General features: G+C 33.8%; 3 protein-coding genes across 7 annotated transcripts; 1 reads left to right on the forward strand and 2 right to left on the reverse strand.

Annotated features, from left to right (window-relative positions):
* Positions 1–1514: 1514 nt before the first annotated feature.
* LOC140984469 (mitogen-activated protein kinase kinase SIPKK-like) lies at positions 1515–7130 on the reverse strand. 2 transcript variants are annotated; one of them, XM_073451908.1, is made up of 9 exons: positions 6831–7130; positions 6636–6720; positions 5889–6023; positions 5118–5342; positions 4859–5041; positions 4442–4662; positions 3941–3986; positions 3761–3855; positions 1515–1876 (listed from the first exon to the last, which is right to left on the reverse strand). In XM_073451908.1, the coding sequence occupies exons 1-8, from the start codon at positions 6929–6931 to the stop codon at positions 3766–3768; spliced, it is 1086 nt and encodes a 361-aa protein (XP_073308009.1). In that variant the 5' UTR covers positions 6932–7130; the 3' UTR covers positions 1515–1876; positions 3761–3765. The 2 variants fall into 2 exon arrangements, with proteins under 2 accessions (XP_073308009.1, XP_073308018.1); XM_073451917.1 differs by having other exon boundaries at positions 3757–3855.
* Positions 7131–13946: 6816 nt separating this feature from the next.
* LOC140984498 (uncharacterized) lies at positions 13947–17528 on the forward strand. Of its 4 annotated transcripts, none has more exons than XM_073451962.1 (6): positions 13947–14104; positions 15093–15172; positions 15857–15970; positions 16773–16899; positions 16978–17095; positions 17185–17528. In XM_073451962.1, the coding sequence occupies exons 2-6, from the start codon at positions 15163–15165 to the stop codon at positions 17236–17238; spliced, it is 423 nt and encodes a 140-aa protein (XP_073308063.1). In that variant the 5' UTR covers positions 13947–14104; positions 15093–15162; the 3' UTR covers positions 17239–17528. The 4 variants fall into 4 exon arrangements, with proteins under 4 accessions (XP_073308063.1, XP_073308072.1, XP_073308080.1 ...); XM_073451971.1 differs by having other exon boundaries at positions 16779–16899; XM_073451979.1 differs by lacking the exon at positions 15857–15970.
* A 277-nt stretch (positions 17529–17805) lies between these two features.
* Positions 17806–19525, reverse strand: LOC140984478 (threonine synthase 1, chloroplastic-like). Its single transcript, XM_073451929.1, has one exon. The coding sequence runs from the start codon at positions 19448–19450 to the stop codon at positions 17972–17974; it is 1479 nt and encodes a 492-aa protein (XP_073308030.1). The 5' UTR covers positions 19451–19525; the 3' UTR covers positions 17806–17971.
* Positions 19526–19837: the final 312 nt, after the last annotated feature.

A 19837-nucleotide genomic window follows, 5' to 3' on the forward strand; every position in this document is an offset into this window, starting at 1 on the left:
TCTTGTGCTTTAAGAAAGTATGGCTAAACTTGGCCAATAAAAGTCAAAGTTATCCCATGATCAAGCTTGTTTGGATAAGCCAAAAATAAACTCAAAAAACTCACACACACATGCATAATTATATGGTCAAAGATTCAAAATTCATAGTTAATTGCTTCAATAATTGTAGCCTAACACTTGATTAGTTTGCCAAAACAAATATGGATTGTTAGGATAGATAACTATTTCTAGCAATGGAAAATACTCAAAATATTTGAATGCCCGACGATTAATTAAATTTAGAAAACAAAATGGATACCCAAAAATTTTAGGTGGAGGTCCAACCTCATGCCTACGACTAGACGGTGATATAATCCTTTTTGAGACACCAAATACCAAAATTTTCCAAATATATCGATTAATCTCAATCAAAAACAAAATGATTTTATTGTTGTACAATAGGGATGTCAAAATCGAATCTGATATGTCAACTCGACACGATTCGACTCGGAAAAAATCAAGTTTGGGGTTTTCGGGTTCCGGTCAGGTCGAGTTTGTCCTGATATATAACCAAAAAAAAAATAATCAGATTCGAGTCGGATTCGGGTCAACTAGTCGACCCGAATATTTNATTTTGTTATTATGTGTTTAAATTAAAATTATTATTTTTTGAATTTTTAAAAAACATTAGAAAAATCAAAATCAGATCCGAGTTTCGGATTAGTTCAGATTTGGATCGAATTCAAATTGAACTATTTTTAAATAATAGTATGCATCAACCCAACCTGATACACGCCAATTGAAACCACGTACAACGCTGATTTTATAAAAGTTTTCCTCGTACAAATAACATGGAATGATTGTCTTTTTCAAGTGTTTTTGTTTTCTCTTTGCATATTTCTAATATAATAATATTATATTTTGACAACTATTGTCTCGTTATATTATATTATTATTTGGTGAATAATATTTTTAGATTTTAGAATATATATTTGGAATTTTTAATGTTTTGGGTAAATATATTTTGGAAATGTTTTGAGAAATAAAAATACATGATTTAATTGTTTTGAAAAAATAAAAAAATATGATGTCAAATCATATAAATAAATTATTATTTATTAAAAAAATTGGCTTAAATTATATATATATACACACACATATATATATTATATTTTATTAAAGTTGAGGACATGATAGTAATTACCTAGAAAGAATATCAATTTTTTCTTCCTAGATACTAATATTACACTTTTGTTTTTTCTTAAATTTCAACACACACTTTTATTTTTATTTTTTTTATTTCAAAAATTCAAATATCAATTTAGTCCCTCCATAATTTGTCAAATTTCATTTTAATCCATCGATAATGATAAAAAAGACTGTACACACGCATCGCGTGGGTAGAGTAACTAATACATATAAAGCCCCCACCTACGCTCCTTTGATAATAATATATAATAAATTACTTTTGAAAAAGTGATAAAAGACATTGGTTATATGTCATGATCCATATATTTACAGGTAAAAAAGAAAAATGAGAAATAGTGTCTATTTATTGAGGTGGGTTCGAAAAGTTTTTCCTAAAAATTAAACAAATATATTTGAAATAATTCAACCATCTCTGGGACAAGTAGGCAAGATCAGCAAGCAATTCAACTCAAACCCATAATAAATATTCTGAAATCACAAATGAAGTCCTAAATTCTATATCACAAATGCAGTTCGTTCAATTTGAGCCATAATTCTGGGGACTGATGGTACACAACTGAAGACTTCCGAGCCATTGGCATTAAAAGGCTCGCTCGTCTTTCGAAAGCAACGAAAACTGATGCATCGACTTATGCAGCAAGAGTTGCAGCAGAAAATTTCCATTGTCTGGCATGTCATGTCCTTACATCTGCAGATTGAAAGAAAAATATCACAAGGCACGAAGTGAACAAATTCAGAAACAATGATATCCTACGTGAGATATGTTAACAATACTTTCATCAGTTTTAACCTCAAAAGTCAAACTTAATTAACTGATCACCCAATACATTAACAAGCACAATCTTATTGCCTAACAAACATAAAAAAATTTCCAGTGGCATCTATCATAACACCAATATCCGAATATCGGATCTAAACCAAAATTCGCAAAATATCAACTACCATTCCTGTGAATTTATGGCACCAAACCCATTCTTACTCAATTCACTGTCTTGCCATCCTCTCATCTCTAACACAAATCTACGTTGATAAAAAAAGGCAACATCGTAAATGTGTACATTGTAGTACCCCATGTCACATGTGGGTTAGAAAATCAATTTTAACAGAGTTTATAATGGCTTACAATGGATTTGAGTTAAACATTTTTCGCAAAGAGAAGACAGTCAAAAAATTGTTGTTACGGGAGCCCATTGTGCAATCGCGCTTGCGCGTGCCAGGGCCCGGTGCGTGACATGCACTTCATAATTTCTAAAATGGGAAAGGCCATTCTCCTGGCTCATTTTCTTGAATTTCAGTTTCTCATCAGGAGATAATTCATAAAGATATGTACGTCTATCTCACCCAAAAAGTTGAACACCAGGTTTAGGAAGATAATAAACAAGAAAGGTGAGTTCAATCTACCATAAGGATAATGCCTTAATCTTAAATCAAATGACCCATGTTTGCTATATGGGCACTATCAACATTAATATCGCTCATGTGTTGAAATATGAACCCTTAGATACATGATTAGGATACTACCTTAGGGTAGCATCTCATCTCCCAGATAAAAGTTGGCTGAGAATGGACAATGTGATGTGGTTGTTGGCCGAGGACGAACAATGTGATGTGGTTTAGGCGTTGCTTTGTTGGTAGAAATGGGGAGGAAAGACTATCCACTAAACACCTAAGAAACAGTTTATATGTTTAGTTCTTAATCCCCCCATTTCTGTCTTTTCCAATTAATTTTTATTAAGTGAATTTAAGCAAGCATGGTAACATAATGATGTATTACTATTTATTCACTTGCAAAACCTTTACAAATTTGCATTTCACCCAAATCACGAACTTTAGATTTTCTTTCTATTTTTTTCTGGATGCATAAGAAACTATATTAGATCAATCATTATATGCAATGAAATTAATTTTGATCCACACGACAAAGAGAAATTAAAACTTGCATATAAATATATGGTTTGAGTAAAAATACAGATAAAGACTTAGCATATCAATTCATAATATGGGATTCTATTCTACGAGAAATTTGCCGGCATCCATAAATCAATGGTGTTGGTAAAAATGATCAAACCAATTTCAAAGCATAATACAATTAATTAAAAAATTGATAAACATCTAGACACAGAGGCGATGCCAAAAATTAAATGATGAAGAAAGAAATGTACTGGATAAACTACATTAAAGCATGTTGCCACCATATTAATCAAAGAAAACCAAGCATGGATCAAATATATCAGAACCGCGCCTAATTGACTTCAGCTTTTATATGTTCTACATCTCATAGTTTTCACCATGAAAATGGACTATCAGTTTTGTTTCTAGGCAGCTGATGATGTTGCAGCCGATATGAAGCCAAGAAGAGAAGAGGATGAGGTAACAAGATTGCGTAAGGAAAAGGCTAATCCATTTTCACATCCTATCTAGATTCCAGAACAGGACCTTAAGTATGTGAAGATCAATCCATTAAACATGCTATAAAGAATTGTTCAAGAATCAACCGTAATCCCCTTTTTAAACACCAGTTTGCAGCAAAAACTGGTTAGAAAGTTACTCAAAATAAGACCACATAACAAACCTTGTTTAGAGTGTGGTAAGTGAAGGTCCTGCACTGGTGAAGTACACCGCAAGATCCACATCAAGATCATCAAACTTAGAGATGAAAGGGTGTGCCTGGATTTTTTACAATACATTCGATCAACAGGGGACCCAAAAATCTTTGTATAATTAAAATTAAAATTTAAAAAGTGTAAAGTACCATGAGCTCGTTTGCTGACAGTCTATTTTTAGGATCTTTTTGCACACTGAGAAAATCCGATAAAACAACATTACATATACCAGAAGATAAATCCAATAAACATGGGTACACAGAGAAACAATAGAATAAAGAAAACAACAGGTTTTCAAGAGTTTGACAAATGATATCTTGTTGTTGAACAAGTACAAAATTACATCTAATTATATTGTAAACAAGAGGAATTTAGACGCAGGCCCAGCAGAGGTCGCAATGCTGCTGCACAGAGTTTCCCTTTGAGTAAACTGAATTTAGACGCTCATAAATGATTCCCAAGACAAGATATTATAAAAGCACCTCTAATACATTAAGTTTTACTTCGGTATCAAATAAGTATTTAAGGGTTTTAAACTTCATTTAGTCATAACAAAATTGAGAAGAGAAAATAGATTTGAGATAAAAGGGATTGACTATGCATTATGGAAAAACTCGATTATTGGAACATATATTAAGTAAGATATTTACCAAGCAGAAATAAAAGAACAAAACTCTGGAGAGAACAGATCAGAAGGTGCGCGTGGTTCTGGTTGATCAACAATGGTTTCCATCAACTCATAGACGTTGGTCCACCCAGGGGGCTGTGGTGGTGAGTATGGGAAACTTCCTGTTGCACACTCAAGCAGAACCAAACCAAGGCTCCAGATGTCGCTACTGTAACCATACCTGCCTCCAAGGATTCTCTCAGGCTAATAACAAGAACAAATGTATATATTAAATGTTAGAACATGAGGAATTGTAATGCACAAAAACTGCAGGGCAAAGTAGCTTACATAACTTCAATTGTAGAATGAGAGATGTAATTATACAGCAAGAATATAAAGATAATCATCCGAGAAAATAGCATCACTAAATATATTCTTGGATGAGGAGTATATTACTCACAGACATGTAATTGTAAGTGCCAACGAAGGTATTTGCCAGACCAGATGTGCTAGCCAGTATTGCACTGACACCAAAGTCAGTGATCTTGACTTCACCTCTGTGGTTTACTAATAAATTTGAAGGTTTCATGTCCCGGTGAATTATATGTTTTTCATGATGAAGATACCATAAGCCTTTGAGTACCTATATTGGAGTGATAGGATATAGTTAGTACTCGAGTTGATTTCACAACTGACGATTGAAAATCAAAATGCATCACCTGTTTACAAATTGCAGCAAGATATGGTTCTGGAATTTTGTTAACCTTGGTCAGAAAGTCTGCAAGAGATCCTCCATCCATATACTCCAGAATTATAGAGATTGCACCATTATCATAAAAAGACTGATAACAAACTACAACATAGGGACATTGAGATGACTGATTGATTTTCAGTTCTTGTGCGATATGTTTGCGAGCGGATTCTTCAATATTCATTTGAATAACCTGAATTTTAAGTGATGTTATCAAAAGGAACAACATCAGTGGTTTGGTTCCGGAATGTGATGGTATCTATTGCAAATAAGTTCATTTTAAGAAAGTTCATGGAGATCAAACAGATCATAATCAATTTTGAAGCCTATTGTAAGTATAAGCGGAAAAACCACACAATGACACCACCCTTGTGGTTCGAGTGGCATAAGCCTCTCCCCATAGGGATAGAGACCAGGTTTCAAACCCTGGATACAGCAAACCCCCTTGGACATCACTTTTTATCCAAAAATCAGTTAAAACATATTAATAACTTATGCACTGTTAACTTCCCAAAGAAATAAAAATCTGATGAAAGGGGATCAAACTTTCTAATTATAAAATTGGCACTGCTAGAGTTTTCCTATTTTCCTTATAACCTCGCCGTACCCCGTCTTTGCATATTACTTTAAAAGTATTTACAGAAAAAGTAAAAGACGACTCTGGACACCGATTCCAGTTCTTTAAATGCAGAAAACAAAGTAGCGGGTAGTATCATGTATTGCAGTTTAAATACAATACCTTGAGAGCAAAAAATTGCCCAGTCCATTTATGTTGCACCAATCGTACGATGCCTCCATTTCCTTTACCAATAACTTGAACAGCATCAAAGTCACCTAAGCTCAACTGGTTATCTGATGGTTGTATTAAAGTTGGCTGAAAAAGATAACAAGTACACGGAAATAAATGCATTACAATATCTTCTTTATACTTTCAGCTACCTGTTGGAAACTAGTTGACAGCAAAACAAAGAGTCAAAAGCACGAAATAAGCCCGATGATTCAGTATATCAACATTCAATGGCAATATAAAGTAATGCAAAATTATGAAATCACTTATTTGTCGCAAAGCATTTCACCATGCACACATTCATCGAAAATCCATAACATGGAAGAACTTAGATTCTTCAAAGTTGTATGCACCTAGAAATCATAAATTCAGTTAAAACAGCACAAAGGAGATCTTGTCATATTAACCGATCACACAAGTATTTTATTAACTCGTCAAATCAAAAGCAAACGATTAGCAGACTCTGATCAAAAGTACAAACAAAATCAACATGCATTTGGACAAATCAAAACGAACTGAAATGGCCTAACGCAGAAACAATGCGATAGTTCTCCAATTTTCATTACTTCAAAACCCCTGTGAACTTCCCAAGACACTAAACAATGGAGCCGAAAAAGTTATTTTTAAGGGAAAAATGATAAAAATCTCTCCAAGAACCGAAACGGAGAAGCAATGAACTCATGAACGGCAGAGACATACAGCAACAACTTCACTTTGAGAGACAACACGAACGCCATCTCTGTTCACCAACAGATCACCATCCTTAAACGTCCCCGATTCGCTTCTGCGTACAAAAAAAGCAACAGATCATCATCAGTAAAGGAAACTAAAGAAGTCTCGACCCAGTTCAGCAAAACCATAAACCCACAAATTTTCTTGAATAAACAAACGTACAGAAATTTGGAGAGAGAATCTTCATCTGGAGGTGGTAGAGAGAGCTTCAGCTTAGGTGCTAATGCCCCTTTGTTAATTTTCTTTTTTTCCTCATTCTTCATCCCTCTTCAATGGTGGAAAACTTTTCTGTAGGCCCAAAATCTCTTTACCACTTCGCTTCGATTTCCTCCCCCCTCTCCAACACTATGTATCTGGATTTGGGCAAGATCAAAGAACTTTCGCGCAAAAACGTTTCCACGTTAGGTGAAGACCAGTGGGCACACGAACTCATGCCGACCCAGACAGCGAATTGATTGGTGGGACTATAATATATTCGATTTCACTTCACCCGTTTACTTTTCTTACTCCAATGATTTTTTAATTCTTACATGTGACATATTAATTAAACATAACTACTCTTGATAAAATCAAATTTTGAAAAAAAAAATTATAAATCAATTTTAAAATTTTCTGATTTTTAATAAGTTTTTTAGATTTTTTTTACATAAATTTTTTTTCATGAAAAATAAAAGAAAAAAGAAAGAAATATATTTTGGGTTCCAAAAAATCACATAAATACACTATTTTGTTTTTGTATCTCAATCATTGTCGATCTTAACAAATTTTTGACATGAGTATAACATTTAAAAACAGATTAATCATAATATGTGTTTATATTTTTTTAAATTCATAACACTTTTTTTTCAATTAAATCAATATATTAAATACAATATAAAAATGTGAAATAATCAAAATATAAAATATTCCTATTATAATTAAGTGATAAGATCAAACATATATAAAATGATAACAAAAAAAAACTTCTCGTGCAGTTTTAGATATAAAAATACTAACCGAATTTTTCAGTAGTTTATTTCTCAATTGATAACATAATCAATTTATTTTATTTTTTTTATTATGACATGATTGATTGAAGAAAATTTACGATGAGTTTTAATTTTGAGTAACTTCGTTTTGAAATTTACTATTGTAACCAAAACAATCAACAATGTTTTATAAACAATATGAGCATTTGATAAATATCCATAAATCATCCTCATTGATATCGTAACAACCTCAATAATTAGGAAATATGATTTTATATTGGTCCAACTACACTGCTATATAATAATTTTAAGGAAACAAAAATATATATTTTTTGTTTATATTGAGCACTAGAAAAATATACTTCTATTGAAAAAAATTCTGCAAGAGACATAGAAATAATAAATTTTTATAAATTAATATTTTTTGTTCGTTGGAAAACATATAGGCCATTGTGCTCGATGAATAATTTTGGACCGTTTGATGCAGAGTTATTGCAATGATCTGTTAACATAATCGATTAAGTTGGCTTGATCTTTTACTTCTCATGAGTTTGTCATCAATCTTATCAGCCCAAAGTTCAATCAAACATATAGATGACTCAGGAGTCAAGGTCGTGCTACATCCGAAGTGTTATTTTCGGTGTATTGTTCAAAATGAGCAAAGAATTTTCTCTAAACGAAAATTGAAATATGAAATTTTTTTTTCCTCTTAAAATTTCATTGAAATAAGACATATAACTAAAGCAAACGACTTCCAAAAATTTTCTTGTTGTTTTGATCAGGCATACTTTGTTTTTAAAAAGCGAATTATGTCGAGTCTAAATCAGACTTTCCAAACTTAAATAAATTGATTTTTGGATTAGAAAAAGGAGTCTTTTCCTATAATGTTAAAGGCCCTCAATATAAATTGGATATTTTTTTTATAAGTATAGTTCAAACTTTTTTTTAGTTTTGGGAGACAATTTCTACTCGAGATTCTTACTCTTTCCATGTGTTTCTTNTTTTTTTTTTTTTTTTTTTTTTTTTTTTTTTTTTTTTTTTTTGTGCTTGTTTCTTCGCGAGTCTGGTTTTTAGGAAATCGATTAAGCCGACACCAAATTCTAGTCAAGGTTTGCTTGTTTATTTACGTTAGATTTTGTTACTTTCGTTGTACTTGTCGATCTTTGAATCTTAGTAAAGTTTGATCAAGTTCAATACATTTTACATATATATACTATATGAGTTTTCTGTTAGAGTATATGTTCTGTAAGCCAACTGTTGACTAGAGATTTTATTGACTCAGTTGTAATAAACAATCTTTATTTTAATATAATTTAACTTTTAATGGTTTCGTTTCACTTTATCTGTATACTCATGCGATCAGCATAAATAAAGTCCTTGATTATGCTTTAATACAAATGAATCGTAATTCGATGTTGAAACTCATTTGTAAACACTGCATATTCTAAATTCGTTCCTATTCAATTCAGCCGCCTAAAACATGGATAAAGGTCGCTTGAGCTCGAGACTAGCATATGTGATGTTGTGTACTGCGTTTCTTGGTAAGAGCATAGAGATGTCAAAACATGCAGATGGGTAGTCATATAATGATTATACCGAACAACCCTCCCTCGGACTTTCCAAGTGTTTATCATTCATCGAGAGGATAAGTCCGTGGTTATGATTGTACACCATTAGTCCTTATGACTCGGGACAACACTGAGGCTCTATATGCTAGGGCTGTGCTTTGACTCGCTTACCGGCTCCAAGAGAGTCATCAGGTGGCGAGGTTGGGTACAGTTGCGATACATATAGGAGCCAGTGCATTGTAGTCGGGGATTCACCGCTCACCTACGGGTTTTGATATCCTATGTGATCTGATGAAATAATAATGCGTGGAATCTATGTCCAGAGTATGAGATGTACGTTGGAGAAGGAGTTATCCAATAGTACATGCGATGCCACTATTATATGTGTCACATAGTTATCGAATTATTACGCAACCCTTGATGAACCAATGGTTGCAGATTCGATCGGGATATATGAGATGAAGGGACCGTATTGTACGTTAATCATAATCGACTGGTTCTTGCAGACACTATCAGTGATACCTAGGGAATCATGGGGCGATGCTACTAGACGCTCTTACCATGATTCGATGGGTTTAATCATAAATATGATTTCTGACATTCTCATGATCAATTGTTGATACATAGAATGAGGTAAACAAGGGTAAGCCCGAATAAAAGATTATGTCCTGAATCACAAGGAGTTGTGAACCCACGACTAGCTGTATCCTTGAACCATTGAGGGTCACACAAGCACTGGATCGTTTGTTCCCGTTGAGAGAATAAATTCAAGGAGTTGAATTTATATTATGATATAGTAAATTCAAGGAGTTGAATTTATGATAATTAAATTTTGAGAAAATGAATTCAAGGAGTTGAATTTATAAAATTTGATAATTTAATTTATTAAACTCAAATGTTGAGTTTATTAAATATTAAATTTTGGAGGTAATAAATTCAAGGAGTTGAATTTATAATTTAAATATTAAATTCAAATGTTGAATTTATAAGGGATTTAAATTAAACGTAATGGGTATGTGTATAATGGGCTTGTAGAAGTACAAGACCAACATACATATTATTAAGGTTCTTAATTAGATTTGAAAAGATTAATTAATTAATTAAACTATTTGGACTAGAATAATTAATTGATTATGTCCATTAAATATTTAATTTTATTAATGAGCCATAAGCTTATATATATGTATTAGTCTTAAGGTTAAAAATAATTCATTCACAATTTTTGAAAAAAAAAACCCTAGCCTCCATGACATTGGAATTTTTGAAATTCCTACTCCCATAACACTCAATATTTCGGCCACTTCTCTTTGGGGAAAAGTTTGAGCCGTCTCTCAAACTTCAATCTCTACGCAAAACTTCTTCTAATTTTTCTAGTGCAAATTAGAAGAGGAATAAATCATCTAGTCGTGGAACTGATTAAAGAGTAAAGAAAGGAGTTCTTGAAGAAAGTTCGTAGGGATTCATCAAGAGCTAGATCCGTCTATACCGGATTAGTTGGAGCCAAGTGAAATTATTCTCCAAAGATATAATTCTTTAACATCCTATGAATGTTTATTTATAAAACATATGAGTGTCTAAAACAAATATATTTTGATTGTCAAAATAAAATAAAAAATTTTAAAACTTCCGCTGCGTTTGGGTACGAGAAAACTGAGATCCAACATTTTCAAATTAACAAATTAAATTGACAGTTAGTTAAATTATGATCTTGGACTTGAAGTCGATTTTTATTTTTAAGAGCCCGAGCCAAATTATGAGTTTTGGGTTCTTTAGAAGTAGAGTTGTCAATGTGAATTGGTCTATACTCGTCAACAAAATTTAAAAGATTGGCTTGGAAAAATCCCAATGCAATAAAATTTGGGCCTCGATTGGACAGCCCGTGTGGGACACGAGCCTACGGCGGGCCAATCCTTCTTATCAATAAAATTATTAATGAAATTATTGAGAGATATACTTCTTATTTTACAGTCTTACAATCCTTCTATTTTACTAAAATTCTCGGTAGATCGCATAACATACGATTCCCATCAAGTTACAAATTGAATCAAAACCACGTCCTGAAAACCGACCTTCCTAAACAGTACCAGTCAAACGAGTAAATCAAAATTTTAGTGAAATAGAAGATATTACAAGTTACAAGACTATAAAATGATAAGCCAGTTTTTGGCGAGCCGACCCATTTAATGTTACTATTTAAGAAGGTCGGCTTTTAGGAGATGGCTTGACTTAATTTGTAATTTGAGGGGAATAGTATGTTATGCGATCAACTGAGATAGAAGGCATTCATATTGAGTGCATATCAATAATGAGGTCAAAACTTGAAAAAGAATCCTCCTATTAAAAGAATTATCATAATATTAGATATTTATTAGAGTGTATTCTTCCTCTTAAGATCGGCTTAATTAACAGTCACTCTTTCATAATTCGGCGAATGACTCCATCTGTTTGCTCTTTGTATGTGATAATAAATTGAAATATAATGATAATATATCTACTTTTTTAACTACATTAATTTTTCCAAATTAAGTCTGTTACTTGTTTGGTAGAGCGATCGAACCGTGGTGCTTAAGCTGCTGTGCGGTTTAAAAGATTTGAGCTGCACCATTACCACTAGCTATAGCTTTTGGTAAAGCGGCAAACGCTCGGTCCTACAATTGGTATCAGAGTCAATGTCACAGGTTCGATTCTCATTGATTGCAAAGAGTGCAATTATTGGGAGAGTGATTGTTAGGTGTAATAATTGTCCTTGCTTGGTAGAGCGATCGAACCGTAGTGCTTAAGCTGCTGTGCGATTTAAAAGATTTGAGTTGCACCATTACCACTAGCTATAACTTTTGGTAAAGCGACAAGCGCTCGATCCTACAAAGTCTGTTAAGACCGAGATTTGATTCTAACTTAACTTCATAAGCTAGCTCAAATGAGAGGATTGTTTAAGTTCTACACAACTCTCAATAACTTAATTCAGCCGATATGAGACATCTAGCACACACATTGAGACACCTGACACTTATCTCACGTTTAAAAATGAATAATTGGAGCATGAAATTTACAAGACAGTAGCGGGTGGCCTATGTGACAGTCCAACACATACTGATACACATGAGCTCTAATATCATTTTAAGAATGTGATATGAGATTAATTTCATCTCAAAAGCAATTTCAAAGATGAATTGTCCAAATCTATATACAGATAACTTTAATCTAGTCTGATCTGAGAATATTTTTAGGACAATTAAATAGATAGGGATAAACTACACATTTGGTAATTTGGACTTTTTGTCTGCACCAAATGGTAGGGGAAGGTAGATTATTCAGTATGACATCACTTTCTTTTCTTCCTTTCTTGTATGGATTTAACAGTGTACTATCAATAAATTAAAATTTCAACTTTGAACTTCACATAAGATCATTTTGGGTAGTTTTTTTGTCATGAAAGTAAAAAAAGAGAGATCTATAATCAAAGTTTAGCTTTGGTTAGTACAATACCAAACAGACCATTAAATTTCACAAAATGCAAGGAAGACTTTAGACCAGACTGCAAATTAAAGGCAAGCAGCAAATTTAATGACTACAAAAATCTAGAAGAAAACCGTGTGACTTTAATTTTAGTTATATATTATCGTGATATTACATTTTAATTGGGAAACGCGCTATGTATTAATTATAACTAGTGCATCGACGTACGCGTTGCGTGCTTGTATAACATACTTACAAATGATGGATAAATAAATTAAAAAGTGATTTAGCTGAAAAAACTATGGAAATATAGTTGGTTATGGAGGTTGAAATTAATTAAATTACTGTTGTGTGTATATCGTAAACATCCAGTTATATTATATTTCAAAACATATATAAAATAATATTATTTCCCAATAAGTTTGATTCAACTAATTAAAAAATAATTTTTCGATAAACATTATTTTTTTAATTAGTTATATCTCACTTTTTAAAGTTTATTAAAATTTATTTAACACAGAGTCAGTTTAAAAACTTTCCGAATATTACTTGAATTCCAAATGGTACAATGTGGCTTGTTATGTACTTATGCTTATATTTGACTTACTTAAATCTTAAAATATTTTTCTTATAAAAAATAATATTTTTTATGGATAACTCAAATAAAATATTTGTTTCACAAAATTGATAATCGTCACATATTGTATTATACATACACAATATATTTATTCAAATAAAATTATTATAACTAATTCAAAGTTTTGAAAGCGTTTATTTTGTAAAAAGAAACATAAATACTAATTATTTAAGAANATATATATATATATATATATATATATATATATATGTGGAGTAAGTCTCTTGTGAGACGGTCTCACGAATCTTTATCTGTGAGACGGGTCAACCCTACTGATATTCACAATAAAAAGTAATGCTCTTAGCATCAAAATTAATACTTTTTCATGGATGACCCAAATAAGAGATCCGTCTCACAAAATACTACTCGTGAGATCGTCTCACACAAGTTTTTGTCATATATGTATGTGTGTGGGACCAAGTGCTTCTTCATTTACTAAAAGTTATAGTTGGTGGTGACGGTGTAACTTAAATATTTTAAACCGTACAATAGTTTAAACAACGTCGCATAGAAAAACTTATTAGTGCTAATAAATTTTGATAACTACTAAAGCTTAAATAATTTGTTTGAAATAATAACATATTATTTAAGAAACTTGAAAAGGAAATTAAAGAAAAGGACAAAGAAGGAAATAAGATAAAGAAACAGACAAACCGGCGGTTCGAGTGCGTAGACTGCTTATTTGTGAAGCATGGAAGAAGTCGTTGACACTATTAATACATGCTAATTCATCAGAGATTCCTTCTCTTAAATCTTAATCTGCGAAATCTTTTCATGAAAACAATTCCCAGTTCTCTCTGCTCCGAGGTAATTTCCAGTTCATTTAATCGAGTTTTGTGATTTTTTTTTGGGTTAGATTATCCCATGTTTGTTTTGCTATTGTTGAATTGTGGTTTAAATGCACCATTTTCTCTGTTGGGTTAAGTGTGTTTCGTGTTTTGACTTAATTGGTTTAAAGGAAATTAGGGATTTATAATTTCTAAAAGGGGGAATATTTTACGTGTTTTCATTTATGGAATCAATGATCCAGGATTCCAGTCTGGCCTTACAAGGAGGATATAAGAGTGTGTTTGAGATTTGTGCACATGATTCTTTTTCTTTTATTTTGGCGAGCATGTAAATTATTTTTTGGTATGAACATAGTAAAACTATTGTCGGATTTAGTTTTGGTTGTGGTGAAATGATTGATGCAATTTTTTATGGGATAGGGTGAAATCAACCGGCTTCTTTCATTTGGCAAACCTATATGGTAACTCAAATTGTATGTTAATCAGTGTATTAATAGATGATATAATTATCAGTAGTAATGTGCATGTATTTGTATGTGTGCGGTTGTGTTATACATATGGTCTAAGAGGCGTCTTTTTAACCTCTGACACTATGTTTGAATCATGAATCTATTGAAGAAATAGGGAAACAAAAGTTTTTTACAAATTTTTTTTTATCAGACCTTCTCCAGTTATATGTCGGTTTATGTTTGTATATTATTATGTCCATGAAAAAAATGTTACGGCAATCACTTTTAAGTGGTTTTGCTCTACTTTTGCACTTTTCTCAACAACATCCTAGAAGTGTAAAGTCTCTTTGTCATATGCAACCAAATACATTACATCTATGTCTGGTTTACCTACTTATAGAATGAGGTAGGACTTTTATTGACTTAAAGTTGTTTCAATGTCCTTTTGTCATGCATTTACCTTCCCCTGTCCATTCAACCTGTCATTTTCTTTTTGTTAAATCATAGTAAAACTCTATAATTATACAACGTCGATGTTCCATTAACTTTCTAAAACAGGTAGCCGAGACGTGACTCTGGAAGGTAGGATCTCCAGGTCCTTCTATTTAAATCCTCTGGAGACATTCGCATGGATCAGAGTAATTTAGTTTTACTTTCTGTCCCTACATTGAATGCGTAAATTTGCATGTGAATATCTGCATCTTGTTCTGTTTTTCTAAGTATTTTCTGAGCCACCAATAGGGGTTACTCACGTTGTAAAGTGAAATTTATGATAAGGGTTAGAAAGAAGCCCATAAATTTTAAAACACAGAAATATCTAATAATCACTAGGTCTGGTAACGTTTCTGTTTGATGGTTGTGTTATGTTTGGGCTCTTACTTTGAGTTATAAATCAATGTAAATACGTGTTTGAATTTTAGCTGTGAACCACCTATTTTGACCATGGCAATAGAAGAGCATAGCAACCTAAATCACTTGTCTATCTTTTTGAACCCTTTAACATTGGTTAATACTTTCTACTAGTTTATCATGAGCTAAAATTGAAATTCACCAAAGACAACTGCATTATATCTCAGAAGTTTTACAACTTCAATGCTCAGTAGCCGCAGCAAAAATTTGTCAATTATAACTTAATCTGGTTTAGATGTCCATCATGACTGTCAGAGAGAAATATGTGTCATTTTGAGTTGTGGGAAGATATATTATCTGGCTGTTAATTTTGGGGCTGTTGGGAAACTTCAATATCTTCTGAAATACTAAGATTTGCAAGATGAAAAAAAAGAAATAGAGAGAATAAACCGAAAGACTTCTTGGTGTTACAGATGCTACTATTGAGGAGGGAAAGGGTAGAAATGACCTTGAACTTATCAGTTCAGTTTCAGATAAGCAACCCGATCTTTTCAGACCATCAGTTCGATATTATTCCACGTTTAAAGGTAGCAATTTTGTTTGTCATTAAAGTTAAAACTTCCTTATTATCATCAACAAATTGTGTTCACACAGGACCATAAATATCATGTAGACTAGTTCTAATGCGATTTAGCACTTGCCATGAAGCTTTTGGAAATGATAGCCTAGGCGTTATTCCATAAATGCACCACCCTTCATCGTAAATGTTGTTCACACAGGACCATAAATATCTTCGTACTCTAGTTCTAAATGCGATCTAGCTTGTCATGAAGCTTTTGGAAATGATAGTGTAGGAATTATTCCATGACTGCACCCTTCACACGTACTTTTATCTTCCCAATCACCATTTTCTTTTGTTTCAGAGCATACTCCTCAGCTTCTAATCATGTTAATATATTTTTGTTCTCTGGGTTGTTACTTGGGAGATATCATATCCAGGGCGCAGGTCCCTATTTCAGCAGGGTGTCATGCATTGAACTTCTTGTGCTCGTTATCCAGACTGAATATCACAATCTTATTTTTCCTCTCTTATGCTGCTGACATATCTTTCTATTGTAATCCAACTTCTAATATATTCACTCCCTAGCGTCTTTAGTTTCCCTATTTTTTTTCTGTGTTTTTCTAGTATTTGTTAGAGCTTCATAGAAACCTTTACAACCAATATTAAATTCACATGGGTTATGGATAATACTTCTGTCTTGTTCCACGGTTCTCACCTGATTAGCAGATACTATTTATGAACCTCTATTGTTCTTGTTATGAGTAGAAAATGATGGTATTGTAATTTATCTAATACCAACATATGAGATGCACAATTATGTTTCGTAGGACCAGCTGTGGATGTTGCGGACCGGGAAAAAGGCAGATATGCTCTAATTAGAGATGAAGAAAACTCTCAAGTAGGAACATACGACAAACCTCTTCCATGCTTTGGCTGTGGAATTGGATGGTTTTCGTAAGTAGAATCTTATTTTTTATTATATGGCCTTCTCCAGTTCTCACTGATACGATAATTTCATTCTTCCTTCTTCAGTTTTCTAGTTGGTTTTTTATGCCCTGTGATGTGGTATTATGCTACAATCTTATACTTCGGAAATTACTATCACAAGGATCCCAGGGAACGGGCTGGGCTTGCTGCTTCTGCAATTTCTGTGAGTCGTTACTTATTCAACATGATCTGAATCTATTGTGACATCTAATTCTAACCCAGACAGACCTGAGACCGGGATTTGTTTTGCAGGCATTGGCGTGCTCCGTGTTATTGTTCATAATCACCATTATTCTACTTGTCTAGCTTTGGGAGTCACTACTTTTACTACCATTTGTTCAAATGGTGGTTACAAACATGGATATAGGAGTTCATATACTTTACACACCCGTAGATATAAATATTTGGGGCGAAACCCCTTGTGTACACAAACAAAATATGTCTTTTGGTGTCGTCTTCGCTAGAGATTACAGAAGTTTGACAGGAAATTCATGTGGCATTTAATCCTAAATTTCCGAAGTCTGTAATGCACACTTCTGGTGAGTATTTGTTATCTGTACCATGTAATTGAGTAATGAAATTTGGTTTCTTTAGTATTCGTTTCTTACTTGTTGAAATACCCATTTATACAATACATTAATACACATTATCTTGATGTTTGGCAATAAAATATTTTAAAATAATATAAACTTGTTATAAAAATTTATTAATATAAAGTCAATTTAAATAATAAAAAAGAATCTGAAATTAATTTATAATAACCTGTAATTATATTTATATTCCATTGGAATAGAGTCACCAAACTCAACCAACTTGCCAATTAAATTTAAAGTTCCAATCCTCAAAACACAAAACGAAGTTAAAAAAGAACAATAAAACTAAATATGTTTTATTGGAAACAATATTTCATTCAGTAGTTACAGAATAAAGTAATTACTTCCCTATTTAATTGGAAGCATTGAAAATTTACATAATCACACCGAATTTAGCATCAAAATTCACATACTACACAAATAGTTCAGTTCCAAACGCAAGGATATCAACATCTCGACAAGAATTTCTGGAGCTCATCCATGACTGATCCAAAATCCGCCTTCACGTTCACCGGGGGATTCGAATACCGACAGGCCATCTCCTTAATCCCCTTGGAATGGTAATCAATCTTTGACTCTGTAAATTTCAATCCGTGCGCGGTGCTAACGACAACAGTCCTATCTGTCGGATGAATAATCCCATCCCGCCTAAGCTTGATTAATGCTGCCATGGCTACTCCGGTATGAGGGCAAATAAACATTCCTGTTGAATCTGCCAACGCCATTGCATCCATTAGTTCCTCCTCTGTAGCTTCCTCCACGATCCCATTCGAATTCTTGAGAGCATAGACTGCTCTGTCGATGGAGACAGGGTCACCAATCTGTATAGCTGATGCATAGGTAGTTTCGGCTTTTACTGGTTTGAATTCTTTCCACCCTGATTTGTAGTGTAAGAACAATGGATTTGCGTTGTGGGATTGAGCACAAACAAGCCCTGGAATCCGGTCCACTAGGCCTAATTCTTGGCACATTTTGAAGCCTTTGTAGAATGTATAAATGTTGCCTAAGTTTCCTCCAGGGACAATTACCCAGTCCGGAACTTGCCAGTCGAATTGCTGTAATATTTCAATGGCTGCGGTTTTTTGACCTTCCAATCTTAAACTGTTCAAAGAATTAGCTAAGTATATGGGTAACTCATTCGTGACTTCGCGGATTATTTTCATACAACCATCAAAATCTGAATCAACGCTGAGCACAAACGCACCATTCGCGATTGGTTGAACTAATTGGGCCATGGAAATCTTGTCGGCGGGCAATATGACTATAGATGGTATATTGGCGGCCGCGCAGTAGGCTGAGAGGGCCGCGGAGGTGTCTCCGGTGGAAGCGCAGCCGACACCCACTAACGGACGGTTCATTTTCCGCAGTCTGTTGACTTGGCTGACCAAAACAGTCATGCCCAAATCCTTGAAACTGCCGGTGTGACTAATGCCACAGTGTTTGACCCATAAATCATTCATCCCAAGATGTCTCTTGCCGAATCTCTCGGCCCAGAAAAGATTGGAGTTTCCCTCGAATGCGCTGACGATGTCGTCGTTATCGAGTTCCGGTAGGACCCATTCCTTCTTGGACCAAACGCCCGAGCCATAAGGCCACTCGGTGGTTCCCACGCGAGAGTCGAAAAGGGTCTTCCAGTACTGGCCATCGAATTGCTTCAGAGCATTCATGTCATGCTGCACGTCTAGGAGGCCGCCGTCGCGGCTCCTGTATACTACTTCGTCGAGGGAGTACGATTCCGAGGTGGGAACGTTCGTGGATATGGAGGTGAAAGGGACGTACTTTGCGGAGAACTTAAGTGTGAGTGGCGGAGGCGGTGGGGACGACGGCGGAGAAGTCACCGAGGGTGTGGCGGTGCATTTCATAGTGGGCACCGCTTTGAGGCGGCGGTGGAGGACAGAAGAATTTAAGAGTTGAGAGGCAGCCATGTGTCAGTACGGACGGAGGCGGAGACGGAGGCGGAGGCGGAGGGGGGCGGAGGGGCGGAGTGAAGAGTTGGAGGGAGCCTTATCACATTAAAAGCTGGCCATTGGCCATATAATAAAGTAAATACCAATTGATGGCACGTGTTAAATATTTTAAAAGTCTTCCATATTTTATTTTAGTGACAAAATATTAAAATATTTTAAATCATTATTATACGAATATTTATAAAATAAATTAATTTCGAGGGTGGGAATCATCTTTATTAAATTTATTCTCCATTGGATGGATTGAAAGGCTCTAGCTNTATATATATGTGTATATATATATATATAAAAGATGATTTATTTGCAAACTAATAAATATTGTAGCGTGTTCCAACTTCCAAGTCA

This window comes from Primulina huaijiensis, chromosome 1 (genome assembly GCF_012295235.1).
Source record: "Primulina huaijiensis isolate GDHJ02 chromosome 1, ASM1229523v2, whole genome shotgun sequence".
Lineage (NCBI taxonomy): Eukaryota > Viridiplantae > Streptophyta > Magnoliopsida > Lamiales > Gesneriaceae > Primulina > Primulina huaijiensis.

Bases quoted from the DNA above. Each gene is read 5' to 3' on its own strand.
- LOC140984469 (XM_073451908.1), bottom strand. From the start codon at position 6,931: ATGAAGAATGAGGAAAAAAAGAAAATTAACAAAGGGGCATTAGCACCT. The intron at 5,343-5,888 runs GTATTGTATTTA...CTTAAAATTCAG, and splicing joins GGCAATTTTTTGCTCTCAAG to GTTATTCAAATGAATATTGA. The intron at 3,987-4,441 runs GTAAATATCTTA...GGATTTTCTCAG, and splicing joins TGTTCTTTTATTTCTGCTTG to TGTGCAAAAAGATCCTAAAA.
- LOC140984498 (XM_073451962.1), top strand. The intron at 15,971-16,772 runs GTAGCAATTTTG...TATGTTTCGTAG, and splicing joins ATATTATTCCACGTTTAAAG to GACCAGCTGTGGATGTTGCG. The intron at 16,900-16,977 runs GTAAGTAGAATC...TTCCTTCTTCAG, and splicing joins TGTGGAATTGGATGGTTTTC to TTTTCTAGTTGGTTTTTTAT.
- LOC140984478 (XM_073451929.1), bottom strand. From the start codon at position 19,450: ATGGCTGCCTCTCAACTCTTAAATTCTTCTGTCCTCCACCGCCGCCTC.